This window comes from Spinacia oleracea, chromosome 3 (genome assembly GCF_020520425.1).
Source record: "Spinacia oleracea cultivar Varoflay chromosome 3, BTI_SOV_V1, whole genome shotgun sequence".
Lineage (NCBI taxonomy): Eukaryota > Viridiplantae > Streptophyta > Magnoliopsida > Caryophyllales > Amaranthaceae > Spinacia > Spinacia oleracea.
Window position 1 is genome coordinate 9,488,878 of NC_079489.1, and position 19,167 is coordinate 9,508,044.

General features: G+C 35.5%; 2 protein-coding genes across 4 annotated transcripts; one reads left to right on the forward strand and one right to left on the reverse strand.

Moving 5' to 3' along the window:
• The first annotated feature begins 1,624 nt into the window (after positions 1 to 1,624).
• On the forward strand, positions 1,625 to 12,707 carry LOC110793110 (GPCR-type G protein 2). Of its 3 annotated transcripts, none has more exons than XM_021997952.2 (14): positions 1,628 to 2,097; positions 2,220 to 2,320; positions 2,747 to 2,854; positions 3,770 to 3,890; positions 3,971 to 4,100; positions 5,047 to 5,122; positions 6,424 to 6,512; positions 7,099 to 7,191; positions 7,522 to 7,548; positions 7,706 to 7,792; positions 9,645 to 9,716; positions 10,170 to 10,300; positions 11,939 to 12,098; positions 12,184 to 12,707. In XM_021997952.2, exons 1-13 carry the CDS (start codon positions 1,883 to 1,885, stop codon positions 12,087 to 12,089), a joined length of 1,401 nt encoding a protein of 466 aa, XP_021853644.2. In that variant the 5' UTR covers positions 1,628 to 1,882; the 3' UTR covers positions 12,090 to 12,098; positions 12,184 to 12,707. The 3 variants fall into 3 exon arrangements, with proteins under 3 accessions (XP_056694611.1, XP_021853644.2, XP_021853643.2); XM_021997951.2 differs by having other exon boundaries at positions 1,629 to 2,097; positions 5,044 to 5,122; XM_056838633.1 differs by lacking the exons at positions 9,645 to 9,716; positions 10,170 to 10,300; positions 11,939 to 12,098; positions 12,184 to 12,707 and adding an exon at positions 8,793 to 9,123 and having other exon boundaries at positions 1,625 to 2,097; positions 5,044 to 5,122.
• A 320-nt stretch (positions 12,708 to 13,027) lies between these two features.
• Positions 13,028 to 16,969, reverse strand: LOC110793111 (growth-regulating factor 5). The gene is made up of 4 exons (XM_021997953.2): positions 16,452 to 16,969; positions 15,966 to 16,362; positions 13,586 to 13,977; positions 13,028 to 13,505 (listed from the first exon to the last, which is right to left on the reverse strand). The coding sequence occupies exons 1-4, from the start codon at positions 16,627 to 16,629 to the stop codon at positions 13,498 to 13,500; spliced, it is 975 nt and encodes a 324-aa protein (XP_021853645.1). The 5' UTR covers positions 16,630 to 16,969; the 3' UTR covers positions 13,028 to 13,497.
• Between the last annotated feature and the right edge of the window lie 2,198 nt (positions 16,970 to 19,167).

Genomic DNA, 19,167 nt, shown 5'->3' on the forward strand with positions numbered 1-19,167 from the left:
ACAGATATTATTCAATTCCAAAAGAAAATGATATCTAATAATTGTTTGATAAGTTTTTTTCTTATATTTTCCCAACTTAAGCATTTTTGTCGAAATGCTAAAATCCTAAAATCGCACTAATCACTTTACAATCCAAATAAATAATAACTAGCTTTTGAGCCCGTTCAGAGAACGGGCGATTGTATAGTGGTTACTCTGTATTTAGTTTATCTTTTTAAGTTCAAATTTTATTGAGCTTGTGATTTTAGATAGAATATATATGATTAAATAGAGGTAAATTTTAAAAGTTGAATTAATACATAAATTAAATAGTGTATTAATATTGAGTGTTAATCGGAAAGATGGAGTGAAAAATGTTGAATGAATAGATTGGTGAATTGATGTTGTATGAGGGAGATGGAGTGAAAGAATCGATTGGAGTTGTATAATATATCAAACAATAAAGAAAAAATAAAATAAAAACCATGGAGGAAAGAATGGATGACAAGTGTCATCTAATCAAATGTGTTGACACGTGTCATCTAATAAATTGTGGTTTTCCTTTTTAAATACTAGGTATAGATTTTATCTGATTTTCCCAACAACCGTTGATAAAATATGATTTTGTTTGTTAAAAACTTCGTCTGAATAAATTATTCAGAACAGAAAAAAAAAAGTCTCAAACGTGCGTTGCACGGGACCTAGCCTAGTAATTAAACTATTTCGTGCTCCATGACACTTAGTTATTAAAAGTAGAGCTGAAATTCTTCGATGGTAGTTTTCCTGACCAGATTTGAGCACATAGTAGACTACTCTTGCAAAATGTACAAGTGCGTTTGTACATGGCCCATCCTAAATGGATGTACCCGAAACTAAACCATACAATCTGATTGCTACCTCCATGGCCATAAATATACCTGAAAAAAATAAACTCAAACTCAAACTGAAACAAACCTGACTCTAATTGGCCCGACCAAAAATCAAATAAAATTGAACTGCATTAGTTTTCCACAACGAGTTAATACTCAATGAACCCAAAGTTGGCCCTGTTTATACTGACTAAAAAATTTCCTCACCCGACCCTAATAGACTCGAATCCACTGTACCCTACTAAATCAACCCATTTGTCCTGTCCCACACCTATATCTTTTTCTATTTATTCTTTAGGATTAGGTCAACCCGTACTTTTAACCCAAATGGATTACACATCATTGCTTCATAGTCTTGGAAAACATGTTGTTTGGAACGATTTTGCATAGGGTCATTTTAGATCACTATCAATTTAGGTCCGGTCTATTTGGTGTCGAGTTTAATTGGTTTTATAAATGGTCGGATCGAGTCTGATTCGGGTCAAGAGGTACTTCAGTTCAATATAGGTTCGAGTTGATCTTATCATGTCGGTTTATATCATGATATCAATTCGGTTCAGTTACTTAGTTAAGTTCAATTCGAGCCAAGCCTATTTCATTCATTTTCAATTTCAACACGGTCTGTATTTTTTATTCCAGATTAAGCTAAATCACCGTATCGAGTCAAAATTGAATTTCTAAACGGGTCAATCGGATCGTGTCAATTTTTTTTTTTTTTTTTGCTTCATCTCCCTTTGATTTAAAAAAAAAAAGAAAAAAAGAAAAAAAGAAAAAGAAAGTGCAAGTGAGCATCTAAATGGAAAGAGGCACAAAACGAAGATACAAGAGCTCTGATCCAACATCAGACTTGAAGAGGAAGTGAGCAAAACATCACATTGAACAATTACATTCGGTTATGAAATCCAAATCCAAATCCGGGAAACATCAGATCAACAACAGTTACATACACCATCAAAAATCTATCCCCAAATTGCAAAGAGGGGTTTTTGATTGATTTAAGGAATCATCTTCTAGAGAGGAGAAGGAGAGAGAAAATGGGGTGGGGATGGGGAATAATGGAAGGAGTAGTAGTAGTGGGTTCATTAGTGTTGCTGGGATGGGCAGGTTTATGGTTCTTAAACCGCAGATTATATAAAGAATATGAAGAGAAAAGGGTTCTTGTTCAGATCATCTTCAGCATTGTTTTCGCCTTTTCCTGTAATCTTCTTCAGCTTGTTTTGTTCGAGATCATTCCTGTACTTTCCAAAGAGTAAGATTTCCCCCATTTTTTTTTCGGTACTGTGTGTCGACTAGCTTAGTTGGTTGAATACCCGAGACCAGGGATCGAATTCGGTCTATATTATAGTCCTCTTTCGTTTTGTTTTGCTGCAGGGCTCGATGGATGAACTGGAAGCTTGATTTGTTTTGCTTGATTTTGTTATTGGTGTTCATGTTGCCATATTACCATTGCTACTTGATGCTTTGCAATAGTGGTAATTATGCTCTCTTGTTTTAATATTCGCTTCTTCCCCCTCTTTATGTAATTGTTTATGGAGTTTTGGTTGCTTTTCATTGGCAATGCTTTACAAACTATTGATGTAGCTAGATAATACTCGGGGCCATGGTGGTTTTGTAAGTAAAAAAGTTGGGATCAATTAACCACACACTAATTTTCAATGTAGCTAACAAGTGACTTGAACCATTAATCTTACACTTAAAATGACTTTAGCTGAAAGGTTAATAACAGGGATTTGTGTTTCAAGGGGAATTTAGTAGAGAACCGTATTTGGTGGCTTCCGCTGTAGTGTAGTATATAAAAATATACGAGTAATTGTTGGTATGGGGTTTCTAATATAAAAAGAGGTTGTAGGTTATCTTTTCTTGCTAACTAGTATAGGATTATTGATCTGTTTTATCAGGTGTAAGAAAGGAACGAGCTGCACTTGGGGCTATCTTATTCTTGTTGGCCTTCTTGTATGCTTTCTGGCGAATGGGCATCCACTTTCCGATGCCTTCACCTGATAAAGGTAACCTTTACAATTTGTATCTCCTGCTAATGCTCCAGAATTCTGTGTATGCATTGTGTGTGTGTGTGTGTGTGTGTTCGCGTGTGTGTGTGTGTCTGTGCACTTGCTTGTTTCTGAATAGAAGTTCTATAAGTTACCCCTTGGAGGCTTGGACTCCTCACTTTTTCCATATCACAGCTTTATTTATTTATTTATATCAAGGTGTGTTTTTTCTGAATCGTAAATACATAAACACAGTTGCCTTTTCCAGTTCATGCATGGCTGTACTCATAGGGCTATATGATTTGGAGAAGTAAGGTGTATGAAGACGTAGGTAACAACAATCATGTAGTGTTAACTTATGATATTTTTAAAATAGATGGGACCTTGCACCACCAACCGTTTGCTTGACTTTGAGACCTGAAATATTGTTCAGTGATGTAGTTTGCAGTGTTTAGGTTCACTTCATTTGGGTACAATCTTCTTATGTCTAAATTCCTTTGTGTTCTATGTGCTTTATACAAAAATCTCTGCACTATCCTTTGACCACAATTTCAAGCAATGAAGGGGATTAGTGTCAGCTCGACTGGATGTCAATGGTGACTGGGCACACCAATTAGGGATGCCTTGAGGATTCCTATCATAATCACTAGTATTTTGGAAGCCAGTTCGAGTTAAAGGCATTAGTCATCAATCTGGTTTATGTTTGATATCTGCAATTGATCGAAACAACATTTCTTTCATACTTCGTATTAGAGATACCACTTGAATGTTATGTAATGAACTCTGTTCCTAGTTTCCCTCCCACCCTTTTTTTGTACAAATAGGATGTATATTTTTTCAAGATTTGGCTTCCATTACAGTTGTATATCTCATGCTATTTATCTTACACTCTTTAATGTGTGATTCCTTGATTTGATTTCTCATGTCTGTCAGGATTTTTTACCATGCCTCAGCTGGTTAGCAGAATCGGGGTGATTGGGGTGACCGTCATGGCTGTCTTATCGGGCTTTGGGGCTGTAAATTTACCTTACAGCTATCTGTCTCTCTTTATCAGGTATGTATGTCATCCTTTCCTATTTACATTTAATATTTCTTGGGTTGGTGAGATTTATTTTATGGGTTTATGTATGTTAGGGAGATTGAGGAATTTGAAATAAAATCGTTGGAGAGGCAATTAATGCAATCAATTGAGACTTGCATTACCAAAAAGAAGAAAGTCATACTTTGTCAAATGGAGATGGAAAGGAGTCAAGTATCGGAAGAGGTATGTTTCTTTTGTCTTCTCTTATTTTGATGTTGGGAACTATATGATTTACCTTTTTACCATTCACATTATTAATTATAGAGTACTACGTACATTGTGTTGGTTATTACTTTTTTTTCTTTTCAGTTTAGTTGTTTAGGGAATAATGTGATTTCCCTTTTTATCATTCACGTACTTAATTACGGAGTACTACGTACATCGTGTTGGTTAATATTTTTTTCCAGTTTAGTTGTTTAGTGGATCTGTTTTTAGTCACTTGTGGAGTGACTTAGTTTATCACCAAGAGAAGAGGGGTCTATTAAGAGACCTCCTTTTCTCTGCACGATGTTCTTGGGAACTTTGCCTTTTGTTTGGGGGGTGGGGGGGGGGGGGGACTAGAGGTACATAGGATGATAGGAAGGCTAGCAGGTCCAGGAATACTGCTATGCAACATGATATATGTGGCTACTGCTTTTATTTTTTTATATGGGAGAGAGGAATAGTGGCCGAACACCATCTAGTTTCTTTTCTTGGTTTTATTAAAAATCTAGATGTTTGGAATACCTGCTTTAGTTGTCATAGTTTCTCCTTACTATTTTAACTTTTAGTTGTAAAAATGAGTTTTACGGTTTTTTTTTTTGTTGGTGTAAAAAGTGTAAAGACTGCTCATCAAGGTGTAAGTATGGTTTGGAGTGTCCTAATGTTACAAAGTTGAACGATATAATTGTTTAAGGCGTTGCATTTCTTCTTTTCCTGCTCTTTACCCTTTTTACATATAGATAGTTGCTAAACCTTTTAGTAGCGATTTTGTTACTTGCTCTATGTTGTTGTTCCTAAGAACTCTTGTTGCTAATTTAAAGTCATGCTTTTGATCCACATCAAATTGTACAAACTGAGATTCTTAATGTGTGACCATCAGTTTACTGCGTTGTTTATTTGGCTCACGTACAAGTTGTTTCTGTAGAAGATGAATGCTAGGTCTTTCCTGAAGAGAATTGTTGGGACAGTTGTGAGAACTGTACAGGAAGACCAAAGGGAACAAGGTTGGTGTCTTTTCACTTTTGTTTGGCTCATTATCTTCTACTCCGTAGTACATTTGATTTAAGATATTTGTATTTTTTGCTGTCAAGCTGTCGCTGAAGTTGGCTAAATTTTATGGGAAATTCTGCTTTTTTTCAGGGTATTATTATTTTTGCATTGGTTCTTATAGTTCATGGTTTTTAGCCGCTGAAGAAGCATTCCTTCCGTTTTTACCTTTTCCACCTTTTCGACCTCTTTCTTTGGTTGGTTAATAGTGGCCATTCTGTGTGAATGTAATTTTTTGCCATGGAAATATAAAATATGGATATAGCGTATATCCAAAACACACGTGGTTTCCAGGCTTGATTTGCCTGGTGATTTTCTTCGTCAGTTTGCGACATTCTGAGAGCAGCTGTGAACCCCGGTTAATCTACATGGAAAAAGATTCAGATCCTTCACACCTATGTTGGAACTTTGGAATGTTATACTGGTTTTAGTCTTTGAGGTCTAGGGTTTGAGGTCTAGGGATTGTTTTGAATCCACTTTGTAAGTGTACTTCTCTGCTGACCGATAAATCTTAAGGACAAAACACTGAGAAATCTTTTAGTGTTTTACAATATTCCCTTCTGTTTGGAAATGAAGAACAATTATACCAACTACAAAATCTGCATATCCAATATACTTGCTGCACCTAGGGCTTGATAGTTTTCGTATTAGTTGGCTGTTGCAAAGCTTCCTGGCAGATGTTCTCAAGCCAAAGAAATTGGATAAATTGTAATAGCTTTATTTTCTTGCGGTGGACTGCACTTGCTCTCTATTTAATACGTATTACTTACCCGAAAAAAGGAAAGATGTTAGAATTGCATGCATGGTTATCTCTTAAAATGCAATTTTACTGAACTTTTCTTTAAGGCTCCGTTTGGTAAGGCGTAAAATGTTTTCATTGTAAAACGATTTTCCATGGTAAACATTTTTCAAGGGAAAACACAATTCCTAACTAGTTTTCCTTTGTTTGGTACCTTGGAGGAAAATGGGAGTAGATGGTGAAGTTTGAGGGGAAGAAAGGAGAGGGAGGTAAGGAGGAAAGAAAGAAAAGTGGTTTCCCTCCCTTTCAAATGGAAAAGGGTTTTCCACGTTTGAGAGTGTCATGGAAAATTGTTTTCCATCACTTACCCAACCAAACAACGTACAATGATTAAAAGAGGGAAAATCGTTTTCCATGAAAACGTTTTACGCCCTACCAAACGGAGCCTAACTTCCTTGCTTTGGAAATCCTCATATTTTAAGGCTTCTCATTTCTTTTTCTTGTTTTATTTGCGTGTAGATATTAAGAACCTTCAAGCTGAGGTACAGGCTTTAGAGGAGTTGTCAAAGCAGCTGTTCTTGGAGATTTATGAGCTTCGTCAAGCAAAGGTTCACTCTGGCTCACTTTGTTGTTTCAGTCATCATGGTTGTGTACCGTATCATGCTATTGCATATCATTGTATCATGATTTTTTTGTTAGGTTATATGTTTTCTCTTGACGAAAAATGATCAGAAACTACTCTTAAAAATACGTTTCTGTGAAAAACTACCTTATTTAAAAAATTGCAATTAGAAACTATCTTTTAAAGATAAGATGTTGTAAGATGCTACCTTCAGTCTGATTCCTGCTGTTGACCACTTGTACTTGTTTCGGCGTTGGCTTATCTTTTTTGCCTTCTCCCCCTTCCTTTTCCCTTCATTTTTACCAAATTCACTAATCAACCACATTTTAGTACCAATTTTCAAAGAAGAATGAAATATTTGTGCATTGTGATGGAATGCGACTGGTAGTTATCTTGCCTCGTTTATACCTGCGTACTGTAATGGTAGTTAATGAGGTTTGATTGCTTAAAGCAACCGCTGGAATGTATCTATTCTAGGGCTATGAGCTTGTCTGAGATAGTAGTTGACAGCTTGAGCCTATTGCGATGTGATTTTGAAAGCTGTTTTCTGAATTATTTTTCCCTTCTTTCAGGAAGCTGCTGCTTTTTCTCGAACTTGGAAAGGCCACATGCAGAATCTTTTGGGTTACGCATGTTCAGTCTATTGTGTCTACAAAATGATTAAGGTGGAAATTATTTTCTGACCTGTTTAGCTTGCCTACTTTTGTTGTGCAGTAGTTCCAACTTGTGTTATCTTAAGGGAAGGGGTAAAATTGGGCATGAAGCGAAAAATAAAGTAAAGTAGGGAGAAACATTAGATTGGGGAAAATGAAACAATAAAAAATAACCTCGAGTCTCTATGGAGAAAAGTTGGTGTTGGGAAAGAAAATTGGAAAGATGTACTCTCCTAAGTATAGTATTTTAGTGTTATGTGATGTCCTATTTTTCTTTGTTTTTGGCTTCCCTTATTATTGCATGGTGCTTTGTATGTCTGATTGATCTCTTTGATTCCGCAGTCTTTGCAGAGCGTTGTCTTCAAGGAGGTATATTTTTTTCAACCGGGCTGGTCAATATTTGTACTTTCTTAATGCTTACTTTTCAGCTGAAGTTTATTTTCTCCCTTCGCGTCGACTGGTCTAAACTGACATACAATTAGCTCCAGGCTGCTGATGATCTAAGAATTTTTTAATATCCTTACAGGCTGGTTCAGTCGACCCTGTCACAAAGACAATAAGCATATCCCTACAATACTTTGATATAGGAATCGATGTCACACTATTATCCCAGGTAATATAATGAACTCTTGACAAGTTGCTTCAAGTATTTTTGTATTGCCTTTTGCTATTGGTTACTTTTATGGCGTACTTCAGTCACTTTTGTTTGCTTACATTTTTCTTGTTCGGTTTTTGGATCAATCCTCAAGTAGGTACTACCGTACTAGGGATCATGGTATCAAGATCAGTATTTAATTGACGTGATAATACCAGTATTGTTTCCTAATTAAGATTTTATTTGTACTACCTTCTAATACTTTCTCGGTCCACTTGGTAGGTGGTGGTAAATGTTGGTAATGGTAATGGTAATGGACTTATGCTGCAATTTTGTTAGGACAGCATCATGTCAATGTCCATTGCAATGTTTGTCCATCCCTATATGTCAATTTTTTTTCATGAATTTCCATTACCATTTCATTACCCTTGGGGTTCGTATGGTGTGTGGTATCACATGAAGGTAAAGAGAACAAAATTTAATGTAATTTTGAAAGGAAATTTTCATCCTAATTAACCCCACATCCAAACATGTGTTTTTCTTCATAATTTCCAGTACCACCTAATACTACATTACTACCTTCTCAAGTGGTAAATGGATGATAATGTATTTTTTTGAAAAGAGAGATTTTGTGAAGAACTAACATCACCATGGGCATTGGCGCAAGACATTACTTACAAATTTACATATAAACTCACTTTTATTACCATATACCAAATGGATTTTTGGCGACTGCATCATTACACATCACAATAAAGGGAAACTGAACATATATAACCCAACTATTAGTGCCTCAGCAAAATAAACCAAACCACGGAAACATACCAAAAAAATTCTAACTATCAAGTCTTTTGAGGTTGTAGTTCATTATTCTCATTGTAAATTCAACTGCCTATTTCATTTAAAGCATTTCTGTTAACAACGTTGACAGCTGTGTTTATTTTGTACTGATACATTTGTGCAATTGGGTTTATTTTTGTTGGACTACCAATGATTCGGTCTATGTTACAATGTTTAGGAAAATAATGTCTTCTTTTCTCAAGGAAAGACCAAAACCAGTTCGTACATATTTGAGGATATTGTTATAAGAGCAAGAGCTAGAGAAATTATCTAAAATTTCTTGACCACTTTAGCATCATGCAGCTTCAGTTTTCCTAGGCTTTCTTGGTATGCTATCTGGTATAACTCTTTAATGCTAATACTCTCATTCCACAACAGGTCTACACCTAATCGTTGTTTCAAATTTATTTTAATTTGGTACTTCACATGTCAATGCATTATCATTTATCTATAAATGCACCATTACTTGTCAGTTTTAAATCCCAATGCACTGTTACGCTATTACTTGGCCATGGAGCACCTGAACTCCTAAAGTATTTTGGAGCAGGGGGTGCAGGGTAAGTCTATGTAACTTCAACTTGAGATACGGGACTACAGCCCAGAGATGGTCAAAATTTTCCTACATTAGGCCAAAGCTTAGCCTGTTTCTGTTGCCTCACCTCCAGGCTCCAGTATGGAAGCAAAGCATCCTAGACCTTCTAAGTGGAGGACGGTATGATGTGCTATTGGACCATAGTAATTTCATTTATTTTTAGGATGTGACGCCGAAGTTCACAATTCGTAATCTTTCATTTCCTGAACCAAATGGTCAAAATTGATGCCTAACCAAATGGTCAAAATTGCTGCAATCCGAGTTACATATGTAAAGAACTAGTAATTATTTAAATTCTTCTGCTGAATAGTGCAGTAATATTTGATATCCAGTTATTAATTTCGTGCATCGTTACCTTTCTTGCATGTGATCCAAATTTGGTGTGATGGTTAGTTGGAATTCTTCATTAACCTCCTTTTTGGATCTTATATTTTGCAGTATATATCCCTACTATTCATCGGGATGTTGATTGTCATGTCAGTTCGAGGATTTCTATCAAACTTAATGAAGGTAATGTTGCCTTAGGATCCTGTTTCCTAAAGTTTCATGTTCTTATGACGCAGTTCGTCTGCTCAAAATTTGTGGCTGCGTGTTACTCCCTCAGTTCCATAAAGTTCTTCCCTCTTTGCTTTTTTACGTTATTTTATCCCAAGTTGGTCCAATATGTGGGGTTAGTTTTCTTGTTGCACTCTGTTTCTCTCCTCAAAAAGTAATAACAAGGACCTATTTACATTAATTTATTAATTTTCCTTACAGTAAATGGGAAGAATATTATGGAATAGATGGAGTATATGTCTAACCAAACTTATTAACAAAACTATATGTTGTTTCTCACTCTGGACACATTCTGCCTGTATGAGTTTAACAACCTAGACACAGTACCCTGTTAACTTCGTTTTACCAGTTGTTACTTCATTGGCATCTATGGCTCTCTTTCTTACCAGAAAAATTTGGTGTCTGCAGTTCTTCTTTGCAGTTTCCAGAGGAGGGAGTGGATCTTCTAGCAACGTTGTCCTATTTTTGTCAGAAATCATGGGAATGTATTTTCTCTCATCTATTCTTTTGATAAGGAAAAGTTTAGCAACTGAATACAGGTAACCATAATACTAAAAGTTGATTCTTTCCTGTTTCTGTATCATACTTAGCAAGCAATTTTATTTATTCTCTCTGACTGTTGTAAATTCATTGATTTATTTGCCCGCGTTTGACATTTCCCTCACTCTCTTCAGGACTGTCCCTTGGCAAACTTATTCATTTTCCCCCCCTTTCAAAAGTTTTTTTTAGTCTTGATCCTCCGTAACTTCTAGACCTAAAAGGCACACTTATTCATTTCTTTGTTTTTTTCCCCAATTCTTTTTTGGTCCTGATGGCCACAAATGCAAAGTTGGCAGATTTCCACTAATGGACCACTTAACAACACTAGAATGGCTAGCGATCATACAGGGTCCTGAAGCTTGTGTGCATCAATAGTTCAAATTCCATATTTTGAGATTATTGTAAAGCTGGAGTTAAGTGTTAGGATCTTAGCGGCACTTGACATTTCTTGATTTTTAGATTAATGTTTTTACATAACAGCCTGAGGATAATGGGGGTATTTTGCCTTCTTGCCAAAGTCAAATAGGATTCTGTGAGATACTCGCAAGAATGACTGAATTAGCGGTTTTTTTTTTTTGATTTACACTCCCCATCTGCTTTAGATGGGTAAACTAGGGATTTTTTTTGGAGACAAAAAGTATTATTGATATTTCTAAAATGAGGGAATTATGTTGCAATATTGCATATTGGGAAAAATTATGACTAACCCTTTCCTGTATACAAATGTTTACCCTCGCTAGAAATTCTTCCCGTTTTCTCATGCTCCCTTGTCCTAATCATGCAATTATTATGAACATGTACATTGAGATAGATTGACATTGTTGAAAATTGATGGTGATTTCAAGTTGCATGTTAGATCTGATGGTGGACTTATGGATACCGGTGAAAGGTGAATGAAAATTGTAACTTGAAGATGGTTTGATGTAATTTACTAATTATGCACTTAGGTCTCTGCTTTCTAGTTGAAAGTCATACTTAAGGGTTGTTTTGCTCCTAAAAACTTAACTAAGGTGTTAATACTCCGTAGGATTTGTTCTATCATTTCCTTTATTTGCTGATCCATTAGGTAGTTTTGTTAAACCATTTTTTGCTTACTTATCCCAACCATGAACCACAAACTACCAGCTACTTTATAGGTCTAAATTACAAATCAGGATGGTAGCATAATCCGTGTGGATTTCAGTTTAAACAATTGAGGCTAGTATATGTTTTATGACTTTTATCACATAAGAGTACTTGATATTGCCTAGTAATGGTTCTATACTTATATTGCCTAGGTGTTTGTCTCATCTAAATTCAGCTAATTGCTCTATACTTATATTGCTTCATGGAAACATCCTCCATTGTAAGACAATTGGCCAAGACTTCCTTGTGCCATAATTTGAAGCGTTTTCTTCTTTTACCTGTATGTTTGTTCCATATTTTAGTATTCTTATTTCTGGATAGAGGGAATATTCAGGTAGAAAATCTCGCCTTCATTTTAATTATTTAGCATGTCGCAAAATTATGAGTCGGTTGGCTTCTGTCAGTTGTTCAGTGGTTAAACGGTGACAGTCCTTTGAGGTTTTATGCTCATTACCGAGGAATTAGATTTTCTGCTGCAAGGTCGGGTAATATTTGAAACTGCTTCATTGCAGGATGATAATAACGGATGTTTTGGGAGATATACAGTTTGACTTCTATCATCGCTGGTTTGATGCAATATTTGTTGCTAGTGCCTTCCTTTCCTTGCTTTTGCTTTCTGCACATTATACATCTCGCCAAGCTGACAAACATCCAATTGATTAGGGTGTGCATGTAAGTCCTTCCGACCTTGCCTTCTTTTTGTTTTCTCTGAAGTTTACATGCGCATTTGTTAAATTGTACACAACTTGGTTCGTAGGTTTTAAATATCTGACAAAAGTGTGGAAGTCTCTTATCAAGTTTATACTACTGTTGAGCAACTGGTATATCATCATGGAAAAATATTGTCAGTCATCATACAATATGATGGTAAACTCGGCCTCGTCTTTTGTGCATAGATACGAGAATTTGTTCTAGAATTATATGGTGTTTGGTACCCAAAAACCTTTCGGATATTGGTCTATGGGAGCCTATTTTGGATGGCAGTATTCCATTGAAACCCAGTTGCAACATACTAACAGTTGGATATTTCCATGTAAGCTGTTCGAATCACCATTCAGACATCAGATGGAGGCTTCGCGCAGGAGAAACAAACTAACACATTAAGATTTATTGGTGCACTGAAAATATTGTATGTATAACCTCAATTATTTTGAAAGAGGTGTTGCCGCTGTTGCGTCATTATCACGATTTGAACACTTGAATACAAAAGTAATACAAGTATTGTTATAATGTTTTCAAGTCAAGAGTAATACAAGTATTGTTATAATGTTTTCAAGTCAATCACCTCGAATGTTTATTTTTTGTCAATTTCAGCAAGACAGCTTGTTTTAGTTTTTCCAACTGCACTAACGAGATTGCTTCGCCATACAATTGGGTTTGTTCCTTTGGAGGTTCAATCCCCACTAAGGGCACTTTAAGGGGGAGTACCCCTTACCATTCTCATCATTCTCAAAGTGTCTAGCCTGCTAATCTAGGCCGAATTGAACAATCTATTCGGGGTTTCGGCGAGATAGGACACTTTATCTTACCTTTCTAAAAAAAAAATCTATTATTTAGAGGTATTACAACCAACATAGCAATCATGGCTAGAAACGAATTACTGAAATGCTAACAACTAAAACAAACATGAGATAAAATGTTTGTCGCAAAAGGCATACCAATATTTGCTACAATCAAAAGTTCAAAACAGCCAGCCTGCAAGGAAAACTATGAAAATCTGCTACTCAATGTGACTGAGAAACAAAGATTGCGGACTGCTTATGTAATGAAGTTAAAAATAGAACGCGATCCAGGTAAAGTAAACGAGTTGAATTACTACACATTTGTGCTTTACATGCTTCAAGACATTACTTCCAAATTGGAACAATTCCAGAACTGCAATTTATTTGATGTGATACTTGGCTTCAACGACTCAAGTTTCCTCTCATCTGCATGCTTGACATCTTCACTTCAGGCCTTTCCACACTATCAAGTGTCAACTACATGTAATTTTAGAGAGAGAAAGCAAGAAAACCAAGAGCTCCAAAGCAAAGCCGGATTTGTGTTGCCTTTGGTGAAATCATTGCTTATTTCAAGATTCTGCAAGAAGAAAAAAACCCACAGAAATTTCAGAAGAAGATAACAAAATTCAATTCATTTTGTGAATAATATAATTTCACCTTGAGTGGATTGTGGACTAGTGGAGAAGTCTGAAGCCATTGGTACAGAAATGGAGAGCTGGGCCGTTGAGAAAGAAACCTGATTGGCACTCTCATCTTCCAAACCAGACCAATCTCTGTTATTTGGCCACTCCTCAAAGAAAGGGTGAAGAGATCGACTGCCTTGTTTCACAGGCTGCGTTTGGCCAAACTCGCAGTTGATTAAAGAATGGTGAGAATAATCATCATGCAATGAGGAATTGTTCATCGGCTTTGATTGAGAGAATGAGGACATCTGGGTTGAGGACCATGTATTGTCCAAAGCTGAGTCCATTAAGAGAGATCTGTTGCCACCTGAGCATTGGGAGAAGGACTGATGCTCACCAGCTTCAGGTTTCGATCCCTGGAGGTGCCTGCATGATTTCATCAGTGATTGTTAAAAACTAAGATCTGTATTACTTAAGTCGGAATTTCTTTGAAGCAATTCAGTAAAGGTGGATAAAAGTAAACAAGAAATTGATATTCCGATAGGATTAAGTACAGTATTTGCATGAAAGTAAGCCATTATGTTCAGCTTCTCACTTGCATTCATCCCTGAAGTATCCTTAACAATAAAAGGAAGAAATTTGGAACAGTACAGCTTCTCACTTACATACGTCTCCCGAGATATCATTAAAAGCAGAAATTTGAAACATAAGAATTCAGTGAATCCAAATTTATTGAAGTGATGGAAGGAGGTACTCTCCAAGTACAATCATTGAGACAGAAGCACACTTTGTTGACAATTCTTGGAATTAGAACAATGCATGCGTCACAAAGCCAATAGAGAAACAGATTTTTGAATCGAAAGAAATGGTAGTGGGGTATTCATCTAGCTCTTGTGTTTTAGACCCCTCAACAGTTCATCGCGTAGTGGCAGTATGAGGGAAGTATTGGTTTCTCAGGCTAATAGTAGCGAATAGCGAAGGGGAGATGAAAGAGGAAGCCAGAGGTAAAGGTACTGCAATTTGTGATGAAAATTGTATGCAAATGATAGTGTATCACATATTCTCAATACCAACATTGAAGTTAAACCAACTGCTCGGGGCGTTAGAAAAGGGGATCTGACTTCTAAATACAGTACCAGCTTTCAAATGAAAGGTCTAATCGTCAAAAGTTTTGAACAAGAAAGCCTACCATCATATATAAATGGTAGGAACATATACCCCAGTGTTATAGGTAAAGTAGATAATGAGTGCTCGGAAAATTGGGAAAGGTTCTGGACGTTGATGTGTTCATGTGTAGTTAAATGGTGAAGTTGAGTTTTAGAGGTGATGTGAAAGAAGTTTGTGATGAGGTTGCCCAGCCTGCCTGTGCCAGAAAGTTCTTTCCGAAGAGTTGTGTGCAATTTAAACGTGGGTAAACAAGCAAACGGGAAAGACAAGATTGGATAGGAGAGCAAGGCTTCAAACAAATGATGGGGATGTTTCAATCAAATTAACATCAGTTGTTCCTATTGCTTGGCATGAAGACATTGTTCTCTTCAAAAGATGAAAAGCAGGAAGCCTATATTCTACTTGGGGCGTTTCTTTTCATGACTCGTAAGCACCAATTTTCTGTCACGAGTACTAGAGGGGCAATAAGAAGAGGTAGAAAATCTGGCCTTTTGTTTCCCGGCTCCATCTTGCAAGCCCAACAGTCCTCAACCCAAGCGCAAGGGTATCATTTCATGGAGTGACTGAGTTAGATTCGGCACTATGTATTGGTGTCTTATTCTCTAGTTTTGTTTGTATAGAACATTGTCACAAAAACAAAAGAGAGGATAATAGGATGCCATAAAAAAATAGGTAACCGAAAAGGACTTTTTTTTTTGCAAAAAGCAAGGAGCCGTTTTCCAATTAATGTAACATGACCTCCGCATTGACTGTGAGCATCACACAACTTCAGCCCTCTCCCTCCCTTCTAATTTGTCTCTTTGCAAGAATAAGGAAGAAATAAGGGTACGCTAACTGCAATCATCTACTGCACAATGTCAATGGTAGTTACAAATTACTCAATCATAAGGAAGCCAGTCTAACCAATATCAAAGTAGCAACTCCCAAACAACAAAGGAAGCGTGGAACTTTGACCGGAATAGTTTTTATGGCGCGGCACTAAAAAAGGATCAGTCCCAGCACCAGTTCCAATACTACACAAATGCAGATTTCAACCCAACTACAAATTGCAAACTGCAAAGCATTCATGGAAGTCAACTCCTAGTAAAATTGACATCACAACAGCTGAAATGTACAAAAACAGTACCCAACTACCCAATATTGCCAAAAACAAAGAACACCAACAGCAACACTTATACAATACAATCCAATTATGTCAATCCCTATAGAGCAATAAAAAGCTGATATTAGCAAGTGGGAGTGAATACCTGGAGTAGGGTTTGGTAGGGATAGCATAAGGAATAGAATCCAATTGAAATTGAGACTGATTCGGGTTCACAGAAGGTGCAGCAGTACTACTAGCAGAAGCAAATGTATTGTATTTAAGGGGAAGGCTCTGTGTGAGAGGAGAAACAGAAGTAGTCGCCGTCGACAACGACGGTGAAGAGGTGGTTAAAGGATGGGATTCCACATGCTTTCTTGAACGGCTGCGGCCACGGTTCATGTGGCGCTCGCAATACTTAGAGTCCGGGTATGCTTCTTTGGCACACCGCCATTTCTTACCATCTGTTCTCCTGCATCTACCTGGTTCTGGATCTATCTTCTTCCCATACCCAATCCCTATTCCAATCCCATACAAGGAGTTTTCCCTACCACAATATCCCACTGCAATAATACCCAGAAAATCAAATCAAACTAACACCAACAAACTTCAATCAAAACAATCAAAAATCACAATTAACGGTACGACTCACAAGTGGGGCGGTGGAAGAAGCTTGAAGACGAAGTTCCGAAGCTGTTTTGAATAGGGAGAACTAGATCCGCAGGGACGGAGACGCCAGCGATTAAGTATTTGTAGATCAGAGCTTGATGCTCCAGCTCCTGCCATTGCGACACCGTAAACGGCGAAATCCCTTCTGATCCCCTGTTCATTCTTCTTCTTCTTCTTCTTGTTGCTGTTGTTGTTGTTGTTCGTCTTCACCTTCTTCTTCGTCTTCACAGCTTACAGAAAAACCCCTCTTGATCAACACTTCATTGCCGTTTTTTTCGTCGATCTCCGGCTGCAAATTTCCGGCGAACTGAAGAAAGAGAGATGGATTTTTGAGCTGGGTTTTGTTGGGGTTGAATGGAATCAATCTGTACTGAAGTATACTGGCGTTTTTGAAGTGGATAAAATGAGTTTGTTTATATTTTAGTGGTTTGAGAATCTGAAACCCTTTTTTTGTTGTGGTTTTGTTGTTGTTTCGCCATTAATGTTAAAACACTTGTTGCTAATCATCATCAAGTCAATCAAGTTCACATTACGTTTTCAAAAACCCTTTCTTTTTTTTGTTTGGTTTGTTTAATCCGACAACTTCCCTTAATAATAGGGCCCATAGGCCCAATACAATAAATGGTAGCCTAGAAAAGCGCCAAAAACACGCAAATTTTTGGCTATACCCGGGTATAGCCAAAGCTGGCTGTACCCCTATCCAAAACGATGTCGTTTTGTGTTGTTTAAAATGAACATTAATATACTGGTACAAAAATGAACATTTACTATTCCGGAAATGAACATTTATTTATTTATTTGGAATGAACATTTACTATTTTGAAAATGAACATTTATTTATTTATTTGGAAATAAACTACAAAAATGAACATTTACTATTTCGGAAATGAACATTTATTTATTTATTTGGAATGAACATTTACTATTTTGGAAATGAACATCTATTTATTTATTTGGAAATAAACAATATAGGCGCTTGTAAAAACATAAAAAGACCAATGAAGTGAACAATTTCATTATGAACATTAACCATATATTTATTGTGAACAAACAAATAAACAAGAAAAAACAAATAATTCAACAAAAAAGAACAAACAATATAAAAAAGAACATAAAATTTCAGAAAAAAGAACAACCAATACAACAATTATGAACACTTTTATGATGAATTTTAAAGCCAACATGAAAGAACAAACAATACAACAAGAAAGAACAAATACTGGTACAAAAATGAACATTTACTATTTCGGAAATGAACATTTATTTATTTATTTGGAATGAACATTTACTATTTTGGAAATGAACATTTATTTATTTATTTGGAAATAAACTACAAAAATGAACATTTACTATTTCTGAAATGAACATTTACTATTTCGGAAATGAACATTTATTTGGAATGAACATTTACTATTTTGGAAATGAACATTTATTTGGAAATAAACAATATAGGCGCTTGTAAAAACATAAAAGACCAATGAAGTGAACAATTTCATTATGAACATTAACCATATATTTATTGTGAACAAACAAATAAACAAAAAAGAACAAATAATTCAACAAAAAAGAACAAACAATATAAAAAAGAACATAAAATTCCAGAAAAAAGAACAAACAATACAAGAATTATGAACAATTTTATGATGAATTTTTAAGCCAACATGAAAGAACAAAAAATACAACAATAACTTTGATGAATGAATTTAAAAAACAACAAGAAAGAACAAACAGTACAACAAGAGAGAACAAGCAATACAAAAAGAAAGAATAAAAAGATTAATGAAGAGTTTAATTATGAACATTAACCATATGATTATTATAAACAAACAAATAAACAAGAAAGAACAAACAATATAAAAAAGAACATAAAATTTCAGAAGAAAGAACAAAAAATACAACAATTATGAAAATTTGATGATGAATTTAAAAAACAACAAGAAAGAACAAACAGTACAACAAGAAAGAACAAACAGTACAATAAGAATGAACAAACGGTACAATAAAAAAGAACAAACTGTCGACAAGAATGAACAAACAATATGAGCGCGTCGTTTTAGGGGGTACAGCCAGAGCTGGCTGTACCCGGGTACAGCAGTTAACGATTGCCAAAAACATGCGCAAATGATGTCGTTTTGTGTTGTTTAAAATGAACATTAATATACTGGTACAAAAATGAACATTTACTATTTCGGAAATGAACATTTATTTATTTATTTGGAATGAACATTTACTATTTTGGAAATGAACATTTATTTATTTATTTGGAAATAAACTACAAAAATGAACATTTAATATTTCGGAAATGAACATTTATTTATTTATTTATTTGGGATGAACATACTATTTTGGAAATGAACATTTATTTATTTATTTGAAAATAAACAATATAGGCGCTTGTAAAAACATAAAAGACCAATGAAGTGAACCATTTCATTGTGAACATTAACCATATATTTATTGTGAACAAACAAGTAAACAAGAAAGAACAAATAATTCAACAAAAAAGAACAAACACTGGTACAAAAATGAACATTTACTATTTCGGAAATGAACATTTATTTATTTATTTGGAATGAACATTTACTATTTTGGAAATGAACATTTATTTATTTATTTGGAAATTAACTACAAAAATGAACATTTACTATTTTGGAAATGAACATTTATTTATTTATTTGGATGAACATTTACTATTTTGG